Raw genomic sequence first — 15,910 nt, 5'->3', positions numbered from 1 at the left:
GACCACTTTCACGGCTGGATGCTCGGCCATTCTACCACCTAACTCCAACGCCTCGCGATCATCGGGCCCTCCAAAGAACAGTATGCAAACCCTTTGGGACTCAGTGGTAGTGGGCCCCGGAGTCTGGCCACCATTGCTGAATCCACGGTCCACTAGCACTGCCACCGAACATGGTGCGTTCTTTAGTACCCTCTGGTTCACCAGTCTCCATCCGTGGCCAACGTTTTCCACCGTCCGCTGCTCACCATCCAGCGTCCATTGTTTGTGGAACGGCAAGACGATCATGGTCACCCTCTTGGTCTCTGCCACGTGACAAATATCCTCGTGCATGGAGGACAACGCAGAAATGGCTGTCGTGGGCCTAACCTTGACTCGACCCAATTGACTGTAAGCCTGGAAAGCCCCAGCAACTCGGTCCTGCCATTCTCCCCTGCGAAGCCTCTTAATGAAAGGAAGCCCATTTCTTCGGGCCCGTTGGACCATGATGATCGAAGAAGAGCGTTCAGTAAGTTCAACAAGGTGCATAACGAAAAGCTTGAGTTGGGATTTTTTGGTGCTTCGGGTTGACTCGATAAGGCTGATGATTGAGGGTACGTTGCTAAGGCCGTGCAGGCAAGCCAAGACCCTAAGCTCATCTTTCGACTCATCGGTGTTGGCCAAGTCACGTAATTTCCTGCAAGCGAGGGCGGAGGAACCGCGGGCCGGCTTGTAGATGGCCATGACCATTGGGGTTGTCACAAAGGTGGTAAAGAGTGCCATGAGCACTAATATAGCGAAGGTCTCATCATTAAGCACCTGTGGGACAATTCCAACATCATTAGTAATTGCTTAATACCGTCCAATCATAGATGTAGTACAATTATCCCAAAAATATATATAAAAAATAACTCGTACAATGTCTTTGTTGTTTGCTAATGATAACCAGTTACTTTGATTTTATGTTTGGTGGTCATGTCAACATGAATATGTGAAGTTAAAACAAAAAACAAATAGAAGGGAACGGTAGCCAGCAATTTGGAATGGCATTATCTCTTGGAAAATTTGAGGCTTCTTGTATAATCATTACTTGAATCTTTTTTCCTTTCTTTAATATATTTCCAGCTTTCTCACTAAAGCATACACACCATAGAAGTGATAGAATATAGCTGAAGTATGAAAGATTAAGTTGCTATTGATAAAACCAATAAGCTCACCAAATAGTCTTTCACGTGTGAAGAAACTTAACCATCCAAAGTTGAAATTTCAGCTTTGTTGACCAACAAAACAAAGCAATGGATGGCAACTACGGTTGTCGAGAAGGGTGGATTCTGTTGGCAAAGCAAATGACGTACGCTTCTCTTTCTTATCTTATCATCGGGACTCCCGGCTAGGTGGGTTCTCACTTCCAGCGAAAAATTACAGGAATTTGGGGCAAATATTGGAAAAAGAAAGACATGCCGACAAGAAAACCAACAAAATTTTCTTCCCCCTTACCAACGTTTTTTGAATTTTAATAACCTCCAAGTATCAATTATCAAGCTTAATTGTCAAGAAAAAAAGGTTGGAATTAGTTTTAGATTCAAGTTTTGACCTAAGATAGGAAAAATGAAGTTGGGTAAAAGAAATAATAATCCTTTAACCTAAAACTAGTCCCTCTAATACCATCTAGCAGTGCAACCAATGAATACAGAAATAATTATTAGGACTAAAAAATTAAAGGTCAACGAAACTCACCTTCTTCTCCTTGCCAATGTTGAGAACAATGAGCTCAACCAATCCTTTAGTATTCATCAGAACCCCAAGAGCCAACGATTCTCTCACCGGCATGCTATACATCATAGCCACTGCGAAAGTCCCTATGATCTTCCCGGCGCAGGCCGTCGATATGACCAGCACCAAGAGGCCCCAAGCCTCCCCACCGCTAATTTTAGCCACATTAGTTTTCAAGCCGCTGGAAGCGAAGTAAAGCGGAAGAAGCAAACCCGAGACGAAATCTTCAATCCTCTCTATCAACATCTCTGCAAATTCTCCTTCTTTAGGAATTGTTAGTCCAAAAATAAAGGCACCAAAGATTGCGTGGACTCCAATCAGGTCAGTTATGAACCCGGATACCATTGCACCGGCTAAGGTTAAACAAATATAGGCCTCGTCAACCACGTCTCGCTCCGGGGAGCACCGGCGAGCGACCCATTTCATGGCGGGTCGAATGACTAAAAACATGAAAACAACAAAGGCAACACCTGATAGAAGGACCCAGACTGATATTAAGGGGCTTTTGTGTTGACCAGAGCCATTGCCAGCAAGAGCAACGGCTAGTGCTAACAAAATCCATGCAGCGACGTCGTTGAATGCAGCTGCAGCCATGGCGGTTTCTCCCACTTGAGTTGTTAACAATTTGAGCTCCGCTAATATACGGGCGAGAACAGGGAAAGCAGTGATGGAAAGTGCGACTCCCATGAAGACTAGGAACTGGCCGTACTCGACTTTGTCTGCTCCATCAACGGTTTTTCTAAGGACAAAGGCAACGCCTATGCCACAAACGAATGGGAGGGATATCCCGGCGGAAGCTATGCCAAAGGCTCTCCTTCCACTTCTACGAATTGAGCTTAAATCGAGTTCGAGACCTACAAGGAAAAGGAAGAAGATAAGACCAATGCTTGCCACCGTTTCGAGCACGGGCATACTCCATGATGGAAATATCCGATGTAGGTAGTCTTCGTTTCGACCAAAAGCTGACGGTCCAAGAAGAATTCCGCCCTGAGATCATAGAATTAATCATCAGCATCATCATTAACATTCGATAAAAAAAAATATACACCCACACGCGTGTATACTTGCAAGATTATCAGAGATGAAGAGAGATTCATACAACTATTTCAGCAATGACTTTGGGTTGGCGAAGGGGTTTAAGAAGGAAAGCAAGGAAGCGGCTAAGGGCAAGGATTAAAGTGGCTTGAACTATTAGCAGTGGGAAGGCAAAATCGAGAGGATTATCGCCTTGCCAAGCTCCATTTGAAGAGGTTTTAATGGAGGTAATATTAAAAGGCATCTTTTTCTTTTTTTTCTGATAACTTGTCCAAAATTGGGTCACCTTTCGTTCGTCAAACGAAGGAATTGTGCAGGGGATTCTCTAAAGGAATCAATGGGAAAATGTAGAGGAGACTAGGAATTTATAGCGGGAGGCTGGGCCGGAGGGGAGCCAATCTTCTGGCTTGTCGCTTGCAATGTCGTGAGGTATTGTCACGGGCTGTGGAAGCCCAAAAGCGTAAATTGAGACATTCATTGCATTTTTGTCATTTCACGTCGCTAAAACAATGCCGCAACTTGGCCTTCTTCGTTTCCACATGATTAGATTCTTTTCACTTGTTTATACAATCTCTTCCCACCCAGTTCATTAAGGCTGTACACATTGACTCACTTAAAATTTCGAATTGGGAGTAAATAAATAGTCAAAATACCCGATCAGCCCATGTATCTATGCATGTTGTCCAATTAAATCTTTTTACTTAAAATCTAAGGAATTTAAGTTTTTAATTATAATAATTACTCTAATTTAATCATTTCTCTAACAATATTTAATTTTACTATTAAAAAAATATACTAACATTAACATGACATATTTTGATGACATAACAAATTTTAATAAAATTTAATTTTATCATTAAAGAGATGATATCAACGTTACTATAACATATTTTGGTGACAAACTGCATTCAATTTTATTAATAAAAAAATAATATCAAAGTTGACGTTACATATTTTGATACATGACAGACCACGTCAGTATGTCACTCACGCCTCTTGCCACATCACCCCAAACAACTTAAATGGCAGTGTCACGTGGCATTTCAAAGAGTGTGTTGAGGGGACAGTGTCATGTTGCTCTCTTCTTCAGCACACCAAAGTTCTTACTACCTTACTCTTTAATAATACTGCACAACTGTAAAGATCATAGGTGGGATTTAGGGTAGGGTTAGCTAAAGGCGGATGAAGAAACCCATTAGAGTGTGCTTGATCATTATCACTTTGGGTATTTTCTTTATCGTTGTAATTGATTTAAGGTGTAACACATGAATTAGAACAACTGCTAGCTTGTAGCACAACATCAACGACTAAGAACTCATGGCAGAAGGATCAAAGATACAAAGGGTTCGACTATTAAACTGATCATGCTACAGCGCAAGTAGTATCAAAAGTTCAACACAACGCAAGGCGCCCGTGAGTGGAAATGCTTAGGTAAACAGTTCATTTGCTTATCATGACCAATATTTAAACAAATCCATGAGTGTAGCATTATGCAAAATAATACTCACATATCTGCCATCATGATGATTGAGCTTTGAATAACTCTACTTTTTAACCATTCCAATTGTAGCGGAACACATACTTTGGGACCTGCTCCTTCCACCATGCCGTATGTATGACTAAACAGTTAATCCTGAGCACTCACAGCAAAAGAGAAAGGCCCAAAACTCGAGGGCAAGGCGTCCGTGAGTGGACGAGAGTGCCAATCAGCAAAGGGATGAGTGAAGAACAACCAATCATATTCAGGGAAAAAGGCAGTGCTCACATGGGTTTTGCACTTACGAAAACATAGATCACGCAAATCACTCGCTAACAAGCCTTTTTTAATGTTTTTATGCTTTATGGTGATGAAGGAGAAGTCCAAACCAAGCACCACGAAAATCAAGCCATGGTTAAACTCATTTCCCATCTTTATCTTCACCGTTGACTTGAGATTGGATTGGCTGCCCCTGGGGAAGAATGGAGCCCACAACCAAAACTAAGTATCACGATACCAATTTGGCGACACTATGCAATATGTACCCACCAATATCAGCACTAGCCCGTTTCCAGGGAGCTGTCATTTTCTTGGCGACGGTCTTAGCTACTTCCATGGCCATTTACACTGCATATACAAAGGGAAGTTAACCGAATAATAATCAAGTATTTCTTTTGTTCATGAACATGTAAGGGTGTGCAAAAACCGGATATAATCATCTTAATTAAATTAAATGATAAATTTTTATTTAAGAAAAATAATTAATTTGGATAAAAAAGTTGATTAAGTTAGTTTGATTGGATTAAAAAAGTTAAAACCGTTTAAAATGAACAAAAAAAATAAATTAAATATTTACTATGTAATGTTTGTTCGATTATTTATTATGTAATTAATTAGCATAAAAATAAGAGAAACGGACTTGAGCGCTTTCAAGTCTAGTATTCCAATTAAATCGATTAATCAATTAATGTAAAAAAAATCAATCGATTTGATTAAAATATGTAGAGATCAATTAAGTTGGCTAACAATATTTTTTGTCCGATTTAACAGATTTAGCCAATTACTCAAATTCATACATTTGGACCAGGAAAATCATATTTTCAAACATATAAAGGTGAACTCTTGCTTGGTGGATAAATTCCATCAGGGCATGATTTCCTGTGGATTCCATGGGATTCTCTTTAGGCTTAGAAATATAGAAACAAAGAGTCGTGGTTAATTTGACTGATCTTGATAAAGATTGATGGACAAATTTTTCTAAAGTAAAACAAGAAACTGTAACAAAGAGTGGCAAAAAGTCCACTAATTGCATAGGATTTATCAATATAGAAATTAATGTTGTGGCCATTATTTGGTTGAGGTGCATGTATAGGGGAAAAAGAAATGGTATTAAAACAGTTAGTGGTGAAGAAGGAGATTGCCTTTTGCTGGAGTTCTTAGGGGCAATTGGCCGTCCAGGAGATAAAAATTGTTAAAACAAGGTTGGCTGCTGCATTTGAGGACAGGATTTTACCCACATTTTGGATTATAATATTATCACAGGATTATTACATTAAAGATGTTTGTCTTGCCTCCTGAGCTGCCTGTCTCATTGGATAAGCTTTCAGTTCTGTCAAAATTATCGATTATACTGTAACTTAGATTTACCTAGGCCAATTGGTAATTTACTACGACTCATGAAAAGGAGGTGTTTCTCATTTATAAAGCAAGCTGTCGTCCAATTCAAAAAAGGCCAAAATGGCCTTTTCCGGCTCAAGAACAATACAATCTAAACCTGGCTGAAAGAGACTGATAAGGCCACAGTCAAGTCCACGAGCCCAACAATAGCCCACTTATTTGAGACCCTAATGTAGCCCACTCTGAGATTAAACCCAAAATACAAACAAATGGCTTCGCCCGGACTCGAACCGGAGACCTTCAGTGTGTTAGACTGACGTGATAACCAACTACACCACGAAACCATTTTTAAGTAAATGGTCCTGGACAATATTAATAACAGATATTGATATGGAGATACTATAAGCTCAGGCATTTCGACCTCCTCTTTCTCTCTCTTCTTCCACGAGCTCCAGCAAAGCAGCCACTGCCAGAGTTGCCAAAACCCTAGCTAAGGCTGCTTTCTTCCTTCATCCAAAAGTAAACGATGACGAACCCGCTGGACATGTCTCTAGATGACCTCATCAAATCCAACAGGAAGTCCGGACCCACCCGAACCCGTCCTCCTCGTAATTCCGGCAATGGTCCCTCTCGTCGCTTTCCCAATCGCGCCGCCAACCGTACCGCGCCGTACTCCAAGGTCAGCACCCGAATTCCATTGCTGCTTATTTTTCTCCTTTATGCGTTCTTTGTGTGTTCGATTCATGGTAATAAAATTTCCTCCTTTCTTTTCTTTTTTTTTTTTGTTATCGAAATTGGAATAGCCTGTTCAAGCTCCGGATACGACTTGGCAGCACGATATGTTCGTGGACGATGGAGCGGGTTTTCCGTCAGCTGCTGGTCGAGCTTCTTCGATAGAGACTGGAACCAAGCTTTACATTTCCGACTTGGATTATGGAGTTTCTAACGAAGACATTAAGGTCACTTCTTTTTCATTTCAGATATTTGTTGAATCTCTATTTTTCGTGATTTGAACTGGTAACCGACTGTTAGAATTTTGATGACCGTTTAAAGATTTGTCATTTAAAGTTACTGTGGAATTGAACTACTGATTTCTTTGTTGGGATTTACGCCAATTTCTTCATAAGTTGCTTGATTTTTCGTTAAGCTCATAGATCAGGACCTAGCATTAAGCTTGAAGCAGTAAAATGTTTATTTCATAGTCCTTATCCTGGAATCGAAATCTTTGGTTAAGATGGAATTGGAAAGGTATCTTATTGCTTCACTATATAAGCATAGGTTTCTCATCAAATTTGTAACCATAAAGATAATTCTGCTTCTAAAATTAAACAATTTTCAATGCTCTCTTCATTCATTTGGTGGCATCAATTCTGCAATTCTCGCTTTGCCCTGTTGGCAATGGTTCTCTTTTTATTTCCAAGGGGATATGTATGCAACTTCATGTGGTTCAATCCTTTTCCAAACAAGAGAAAGTATTTGAAATTATAATATTTAAGAGATATAACCTAGAAGCATGAGGTTCTGTGTTATTAATTTGAAATTATTTGTGTGGCAGGAGCTATTTTCAGAAGTTGGTGACATGAAACGCTATTCTGTCCACTATGATAGAAGCGGAAGATCAAAGGTACTCTATTGAATTCGACATAATCTCATCCACACCGAAACTCTGTAAACCCCGCTGTAATTAGACAAAGCTATTTATCTCAGGGAACTGCTGAAGTTGTCTTTTCAAGAAGAACAGATGCTGCTGTGGCTTTCAAAAGATACAATGGTGTTCAATTAGATGGAAAGCCAATGAAGATTGAGATTGTAGGAACAAATGTTGCAACGCCAGTTGCTCTTCCCCCAGCTACCAATGGCAAATTTGCAAATCAAAATGGTGTCCCCAGAAGGTTTGCTTGTCAATTTCCCCAATATTTTTTATGATTTCATAAGTTACTTTAGCTCTTTGCTTGTTCTAGGGTTCTTGGTATGCATTTTGTTTGATGGGTTATTGTTCTTTGTAAGCCTGTGTTTGCTTTTGTAGTTGAGCAAGAACTTGAATGTCTTTGATTGTGCATTCATTCTCTTTGAGTATCAGTGTCCCCCATCAGAACAAGGTATTTCCATACAAGAAGTAAGTCACCATTGCTAAAGCTATCAGCTTTATCAAAATACTCATGGTGGTTGGCTTGATCACAATACTCATGGTGGTTAGATTCGTTATCCCCACCGTGCATCTTCATAAGTGATAGGCTTACTTTAAGGGCATTAATAGATGTACTGTGTAGTCATAACTTCAGTCAAGCCTTTTCTGCTCTGTTCTTTGTTGTCAGTCCAGAGGGTTAGGATACAACAACAGAGGAGTGGCTGCACATTGCTCATTTTGAGGTGTATTCTGTATTTTTTCAATTATGTCAAATATTATATTTGATGAAATTTCTATAAAACTGTGGGCGCACTGCTGACTGGCATGATTTGTTTACAGACTAGTGTCTCCTCTGTTATTTATATTCTGTATTCAGATTTGTTTATTTGACTGAACAACATTTGTATGATTAAATGTAACAGTGGCCAAGGAAGAGGTGGTTTCTCAGGGCGGTCTCGTGGTCCTGGACGTGGAGCCAGGAGAGGTCGTGGACAGGGTAGAGGACAGGGGGAAAAGGTATCTGCTGAGGATCTTGATACTGATTTAGAAAATTACCACAAAGAAGCTATGCAAACTGAGTGATGGCATCACCAAGTTCCTCAATCAGCTTGTTTCACGTCACCTGTTGTTGCTCCTACCTCGCCTTAGCACACATCATAGCAATTTGCAAAAAGTATATGTTCTGTCTGTCAAAATGTCACCTGTATTGGAGAAGGGAAAAGACTCCTGGATGACTGCCTTAGTTTAGTTTGGAGTACTGGGCATCATCCACTAGTAGTTGCTTTAATTTTGAGATTGCATTTGAGTTGATTGACATATATTGCTTGTCCTTTAGAAATTTCCCTCCTGCTTTTGTTTGATTTGCACTTCCATCACCCATCAGCGTGTGTGTCTTCTCTCCACTCTAGCAAAGGCATGGAATGAGAACTGAGTTAAATAAATGTTGTAATGATCTGCCAGTTTGACGGGGATTCTTTGCAGTTATAGACAGGCGGTTAAATCCTGGACCTGCTTCACTACTGAGCAAACAAGGATGCATTGCAGATAGCTTTTTGAACTTTTCAACATCGTAGTCTTACTACTTTTCTGTGAAATTTGCTTGTCCAATTGGGTTAACCCGGTAAAGATAGAATATCTACCCTTTTTTTAATTTTTTAATTGACCCAAAGCATCTTTCTATACTTTACCCCTTTCTATACTATAGGCGCTGGTAAGTACAACCGCCTCCCGATTGGTTTTTCTTACTGTCACCATCTGCAAAGCGGCAATCACCAACGTCCAAGAACATAATCAATTCAATGTCAATAACCTACAATCCATGGCACTAGCCCCAAATTCACCATTCTAGAATGATGGGAGATATGATGTCCAAATTTCCTCTAGAAATCTTAACATTACATGTTAACAGTGATCTTTCTGTGGCAGAAGTCTTAGAATTTGATACAATTTGTAAACCACACGCCTAGTTGCTGTCTGCAAAATATCAAAATGCCACCGTGTCGAACTCTTCACTAAATCAATTGTGTGCAATGCCCCTAACCATCTTGCCTTGTACACTCTGAATCCGCTGCGACAGAAATCTAATTGCAGCCTTGACAGACTAACCCTTACGCTCTCGATTAACCGTCTCTTGTGCCTTGAGTTCGGCATCGGAAACCGTCTCCTGGTGCCTTGAGTTCGTCATCGGAAACCGCTGAACAATATATCAAGACCAGGTCCATTGCGTCGGCTAAACTTGGATTGACCAGTTACAAGTCTAGAGGATAAAATCAACATTAACGTGCCGGTTTGATTTCGAGGTCAATTCCTCGAAAGTGTTAACGTGGGCATACCAATGCACATTTTCTTGATTTGTTATCCAACGACTAAAACCTCAATTAACCAGTTTCAGGGGACTCTTCCAGTGAGCCCACTGGTATAATCCAAGCCACCAACCGATACCTCAATTTGATAGGAACCCTAGGTATAAGACCTGGAAATCACAATTTTTAAAAGACAATATTAAGAACTTAAATTGAATTTCAACATGAAATTCTGAGACAAATTTCGTTTCAGAATGAAATCAAAATACATTCTAACAATAGAAACCAAAACAATAAAAGCCTAAAACATCCAACTACAGAAGAGTCAAACAAAAGCCTACAACAAACTGATGCAAAAGATTTACAATCCAAGCAATCAACCCCGCTAAATCAACCTAACCACCGAAACCGTAGAGAGTCCTGCCCTGCCTCTTGAGAGCGTAGACGACGTCCATGGCAGTAACAGTCTTTCGCCTAGCGTGCTCCGTATAGGTAACCGCGTCACGGATTACATTTTCCAGAAAGATCTTGAGGACGCCACGTGTCTCCTCGTAGATCAAGCCGCTGATCCTCTTCACACCACCTCTACGAGCCAACCTTCGAATCGCCGGCTTGGTGATACCCTGAATGTTATCTCGGAGCACCTTCCTGTGCCTCTTGGCTCCCCCCTTTCCCAGACCCTTGCCTCCCTTTCCACGGCCAGACATTTTCTTGTGAAAGTTGGTTTCCAGAGAATGAAAGTGTGAAAACAGATCGTTGTTTCAAGTTTAGGCGGTCGAGAGACGTGGCGTACGTGGCGGGGTTTAAATAGGGAGGTAGGTTGGGGTGTGTTTTTTGGGGTTAGCAATCGGCTAAGAAAATATATGCCGTTGGATTGGAATTTTATCAACGGCCAATATTGGCGATCCGTGGCTTTTGATTTTATTGGTTGGATATTGAAATTGAAGTGGATGGAAAAGGATAGCCGTTAGATCAATATTTAATCCAACGGTTAATATAGGGATCCGTGTCATGTGTACATGTGCTGTTTGCAACGTCGATTAAGTTCGAATCTACGGCTCTCGGTTCCCCAAAGGGATCTAGTTGATGTGCTATTCTCGGATCGCTGAGGTGGATTAATTCCATAAAATCCAAATTCCCGCCCAGATTTTAATTTTTTTTCTTTCCCACCTTTTTTTCTTCTTGAAATTAACATGTGTTTACTATAAATTAATAATACAGTAATACATTAAAATTGATAATAGTACATTTTACTCCAAAGTTTAAATTACCTTCACCTCTTTAAGGTTTTATCCTAATTTATTTTAACTTTATTAATTTTGAAATATAAACACCAAAAGTCGTTAACAAATTTTAAAAATTAATTTAAATGCCTATGAGATAAAAAAACATGAAGGCGGAGCAAAAGTTACCAAAATTTCATCATGTCCATAAGCACTAGTTATATTGATATAATCATTATATTATAAATACACTGGAACTTTGTTCTTTAAGTAAAAAGTTTATATATTAACTAATGAATTAAATATTTTGATATTCTCTCTAATGCAAGGTTAAAATACTATTGTGAATTAATTTATAAATACTAGTTATATTAATTTGTGCAAGGTTAAGATAACAATTTAGTTTCAAAGGAGAAAATTATGTTAAAAGTAATTTATAGAAAATACTATCTCATTATTGCTGAATTTTTTACAAATTAATTTTATGAATTTTGACACTAATATCAATGAAAATTATTGAAATTTTTTGTAGAAAATTATTGAAATTTTTTGTAAAAAATTACTGACTTATTGTTTGGTGTCAATTACGTATTTTGACAATAACATTTTCCACGAAATAATATTTTGAAATTGAGTAACACACTTTTCACTATTTGGGAGGGATTGTTGCAAGTACAAAAATATAATCTTAAATTTGGTACAATAATTACAGTTAACAAAACTAACACAATCAGCTCCCACATTTTATTGGTGGCATTTGGTCATAGAACATATTTAGGGATTATTTGGTAAATAATTGAAAATATTAAGTGTGTTATTTAGGGAAGTAAAACGATGCCGTATTTGAGGAAGGAAGAGGCGGTTAGGGCACCAAGAAAGGTAAAAGGATAAAAAGGGGGAAGGAGGGTGGCCCAAAGGAGTCCCAGATAAGGGCGGACAACCAATTGAAGATGGCTCGACAGAAAAAGGAGTGGAGAAAGGCTTATTAAGCTTGTAGAGGCCTAATAGAGATAAAATAATGAACTCTTGCCTAATTCACCAAAGGTCAGCCTCATGGATCTTCTTATTTTCAGTCAATTTCATTTTATAATGCTTCATTCATGTAATTAGTATGAAATTAATGAATTAAATATATATATATTACTTAAATTAAGCTGAATGTGAAAATTTTTAAAAGTTGCAATTTTGAGTTAATTTTCTTAAATGTGAGACTTAATTGTATGTGTTCTTTTTTTTAAAAAAAGCTAGAAGATCTCTTAGCGTCAATCACTTGTTAAAATTTTATTAACATGCAAAATTGAAGTACATGAAGGGGATATAAACCTTATCTCTAATATTACATGAGATATGTCATGAAGAAATACTCAGGGAAGTACTACTTCCTTTGCATGAAGTCTATGAAAACATGGATTAAATATTCTAACTTGCTCACAAGAAATAAAATGGATATGAAGTTCTACCCCCTTACATAGTTTAAATTTAAGGTAAAATACCCCAACACTTTTAAGCTTTAATTGAAATTTTAAGCGGATCAATTAATTTTTAGAGTGGTCACTTAGCTCAAATATGCAAACACCGTTAATAAAGATTATAAAAAGACTAAAATGTTATTTTTTATTAATTTTAAAAATTATTATTATATTTATTAAATTAATAAAATTATATAATAATACTTTTTAAAATTAATAAAAAGTAAAATTATCATTTCAATATTACTACATCATCAAACTAACAAAAACACTATTAATTAACTAACAGCTAGATCTATGTGTCTAACGAAATATATTTTTTTGAGCAAAGTATCAATTTTGAAAATTAATGAACCTGTTCAAAATTGCGATTAAAACTCAAAGGGTGGAGCTATTTTACTTTTAAATCTAACAAAATATAAATTAATTCCATCTAACTTTAAGATACTATTGAGCTTACCTTCGACATTAAAGAAAATCTTAAGTATTTGATGTGAATAACCTTAATTGAAGAGGAAATTTGTAACTTGATTGCCATCGCGATGGATATAAGTGATTCAATAAATAAAATGATATAAGCGTTTTCAAAAAAAAGTTAAGAAATACTAAATGCCATATAATCTGATTCTCCCTTTTAATATTATATTGGTTAAAATACCCACGAAATTCTTATACTCATACATTTTGTTTAATTTAGTCAATATATTCAAAAATAAAATAATTTAATTTATTAATTTTAAAAATTACTTCAATTTAATTTTTTATCTTAACGACATTCAATTTTGTTATTAAAAAAAATGATGTCAATGGTGATACAATGCTGACATGGCAAAATTTAATAACGTGGCATTAATATGATAATGTGACAATATTGACGTGTTAATAATATGTGACATATCAAAAAATATTAAATTGAACAAAAATATATAATATAAGGACCAAAATTGAACAAAACTAAGAATTTTTTTTAAAGCAACAAAATTAAGATATTAAGGAATTAAGTTAAAAAAAATATTTAAAAAATACAAATACTTAAGTGAATAATATATATACTTATGAATAAGTTAAATATTTAAGTATAAAAAATTAATGATGTTAAAAAATATATAAAAATATTTTTTTACTTAATTACTTGATTTTAAAATATATACATTAATTTTTTTTATAAAAATTAAGTTTGAAGTCCATACAAATTTTTTTTTAAAAAAAAGTTTATATCTAAAGTCAAATTTAAATAAATAACTTGCATTATGTTTCAATATTTTTTAATTCAAATAAATATTTTCAAAATGAAGATTTATAAAAAAAATAAAATGAAAGAAAAAATTAAATTAAATTATTTAATTTCGAATTAAAAGATTATAAAATTACTAAGCTGAAATAAATGTAATAATTAGTCATAAGAGTAATTAGTGAAAGTTAGAAGACATGGAAAGAAATTAAATAAAACATAGAGTAATTAATAAAAAAATTCTGAGTTTTATTGACAAATGTGGCTTGGCGTCTAATTTCCCTTCGGCTTTATGATTTACACTTCCATCACCCATCAGCACGTGTCTTCTCTCCACTCCACGGAATGAGAACTGAGTTAAACATGGATTGACCAATTAATCACCAGTCTTTGGAAAAAAGTCAACTAAAACGTGCCGATTTGATTTAGAGTTCAATTCCTTGAAGACGTTAATGTGGGCATACCTATGCACATTTCTTGAGTTGTTATCCGACGATTTAAAGCGCAATTAACCAGTTTTAGGGGATTCCACCGGAGAGCCCACTGGTATTGTCCAAGCTACCAACCGATATCCCAATTCGAAAGGAACCCTAGAAATGAGACCCGGAAATCCCATTTTTTAAAAGCAAATATCAAGAACTCAAATTGAATTTCAACATGAAATTCTGAGATAAATTTCATTTCAGATTGAAATCAAAATACATTCTAACAATAGAAACTGAAAAATAAAAACCTAAAACATCCAACTACAGAAGAGTGAAACAAAAGCCTACAACAAACTGTTGCCAAAGATTTACAATCCAACCAATCAACCCGGCTAAATCAACCTAACCACCGAAACCGTAGAGAGTCCTGCCCTGCCTCTTGAGAGCATAGACGACGTCCATGGCAGTAACAGTCTTTCGCCTAGCGTGCTCCGTATAGGTAACGGCGTCACGGATCACATTTTCCAGGAAGATCTTGAGGACGCCACGTGTCTCCTCGTAGATCAAGCCGCTGATCCTCTTCACACCACCTCTACGAGCCAACCTTCGAATCGCAGGCTTGGTGATACCCTGAATGTTATCTCGAAGCACCTTCCTGTGCCTCTTGGCTCCACCCTTTCCCAATCCCTTACCTCCCTTTCCACGGCCAGACATTTTCTTGTGAGAATTGGTTTCGAGAGAATGAAAGTCTGAAAAAGGTTTTCGTTTCGAGTTAGGCTGTTGGGAAACGGAGCGGCATGTGGAGGGGGTTTAAATAGAGAGGTCGGTGGGGGTGTGTTTTTCGTGATTAGCAACGGGAGAAGAGAAAATACGCCGTTGGATTGGAACCATATCAACGGCCAATATTATCGATCCGTGGCTTTTGATTTTATTTGTTGGAGATTGAAATTGAAGTGGCTGCTTGAGGATAGCCGTTAGATTAATATTTTATCCAACGGTTACTGTAGTGATCCATGTCCTGTGTATATGTGCTGTTTTTCACCGTCGATTAAGTTCTCATCTACGGCCGTCGGTTCCCAAAGGGCTCTAGTTGGCGTGGTATGCTCGGATCGCTTAGGTGGATTAATTCCATAAAATCCAAATTCCCGCCCAGATTTTGCTTTTTTGCTTTCCCAACTTTTCTTCTTTTTTTTTTCCCTTGAAATTAACATATGTTTACTATAGATTAATAGTATAGTAATACATTAAAGTTGATAATAGTACATTTTACTCCAAAGTTTAAATTACCTTAACCTCTTTAGGGTTTTATCCTAATTTATTTTGACTTTATTATTATATGATTATAATAAATATATTGATTAATTAATAGTTAATTAACAAAATTATTATTTTTTATAATGAATACAAATACTAAAATTTATTTACAACATTTATCATTGGTAAATTTTTATGTGATCGAATTAAATTAATATATAATGGTAAATTCTTAAGTTTCAATAACATTAAAAATTTAAAAACCTTTTTTATTACTTTAATATTTTTTTAATTTTAACAAATACTAAAAAATATTTAAGTAAGATAGTTGTATATTTATTTTAAGCATAATATACAAAAAGGCCCCTAGCTTATTTAAAAAAATTTAAATAAATCTTTATATTTTTATTTTAAGTTAAATAAATCTTTATACTTTTTATTTTGAATCAAATAAATTCTTATTATTAATAATTATTTAATTAAAATATTATTTATTATTT

The 15,910-nt window shown here is 36.5% G+C and overlaps 4 protein-coding genes and 1 non-coding gene across 5 annotated transcripts in view; 1 reads left to right on the top strand and 4 right to left on the bottom strand.

Moving 5' to 3' along the window:
• CHX20 (cation/H+ exchanger 20) overlaps window positions 1-3,096 on the bottom strand; it is a 5,078-nt gene extending 1,982 nt beyond the window's left edge. The window contains exons 1-3 of the mRNA XM_021434044.2: window positions 2,849-3,096; window positions 1,714-2,736; window positions 4-795 (exon numbers count right to left, since the gene is read on the bottom strand). Coding sequence (XP_021289719.1) covers window positions 4-795; window positions 1,714-2,736; window positions 2,849-3,028 — 1,995 coding nt within the window. The 5' untranslated portion in view covers window positions 3,029-3,096. The remainder of the gene's footprint in view (window positions 1-3; window positions 796-1,713; window positions 2,737-2,848) is intronic.
• A 3,052-nt stretch (window positions 3,097-6,148) lies between these two features.
• TRNAV-AAC (transfer RNA valine (anticodon AAC)) lies at window positions 6,149-6,222 on the bottom strand. The gene has a single exon. It is a non-coding gene; the product is annotated as a tRNA-Val (tRNA).
• A 76-nt stretch (window positions 6,223-6,298) lies between these two features.
• LOC110420102 (THO complex subunit 4B) lies at window positions 6,299-8,866 on the top strand. Its single transcript, XM_021433278.2, has 5 exons — window positions 6,299-6,557; window positions 6,682-6,837; window positions 7,434-7,502; window positions 7,586-7,770; window positions 8,429-8,866. Exons 1-5 carry the CDS (start codon window positions 6,405-6,407, stop codon window positions 8,586-8,588), a joined length of 723 nt encoding a protein of 240 aa, XP_021288953.1. The 5' UTR covers window positions 6,299-6,404; the 3' UTR covers window positions 8,589-8,866.
• A 1,125-nt stretch (window positions 8,867-9,991) lies between these two features.
• On the bottom strand, window positions 9,992-10,602 carry LOC110420103 (histone H4). The gene has a single exon (XM_021433279.2). The coding sequence runs from the start codon at window positions 10,513-10,515 to the stop codon at window positions 10,204-10,206; it is 312 nt and encodes a 103-aa protein (XP_021288954.1). The 5' UTR covers window positions 10,516-10,602; the 3' UTR covers window positions 9,992-10,203.
• Window positions 10,603-14,363: 3,761 nt separating this feature from the next.
• LOC110420104 (histone H4) lies at window positions 14,364-14,934 on the bottom strand. Its single transcript, XM_021433280.1, has one exon. The coding sequence runs from the start codon at window positions 14,868-14,870 to the stop codon at window positions 14,559-14,561; it is 312 nt and encodes a 103-aa protein (XP_021288955.1). The 5' UTR covers window positions 14,871-14,934; the 3' UTR covers window positions 14,364-14,558.
• Window positions 14,935-15,910: the final 976 nt, after the last annotated feature.

This window comes from Theobroma umbraticum, unplaced genomic scaffold (assembly GCF_002168275.2).
Source record: "Theobroma umbraticum cultivar Fairchild unplaced genomic scaffold, ASM216827v3 scaffold_86.0, whole genome shotgun sequence".
Classification (NCBI taxonomy): Eukaryota; Viridiplantae; Streptophyta; class Magnoliopsida; order Malvales; family Malvaceae; genus Theobroma; species Theobroma umbraticum.
The sequence above is the reverse complement of the archived record's forward strand: the minus strand, read 5'-3'. Positions and strand labels throughout refer to the sequence as shown.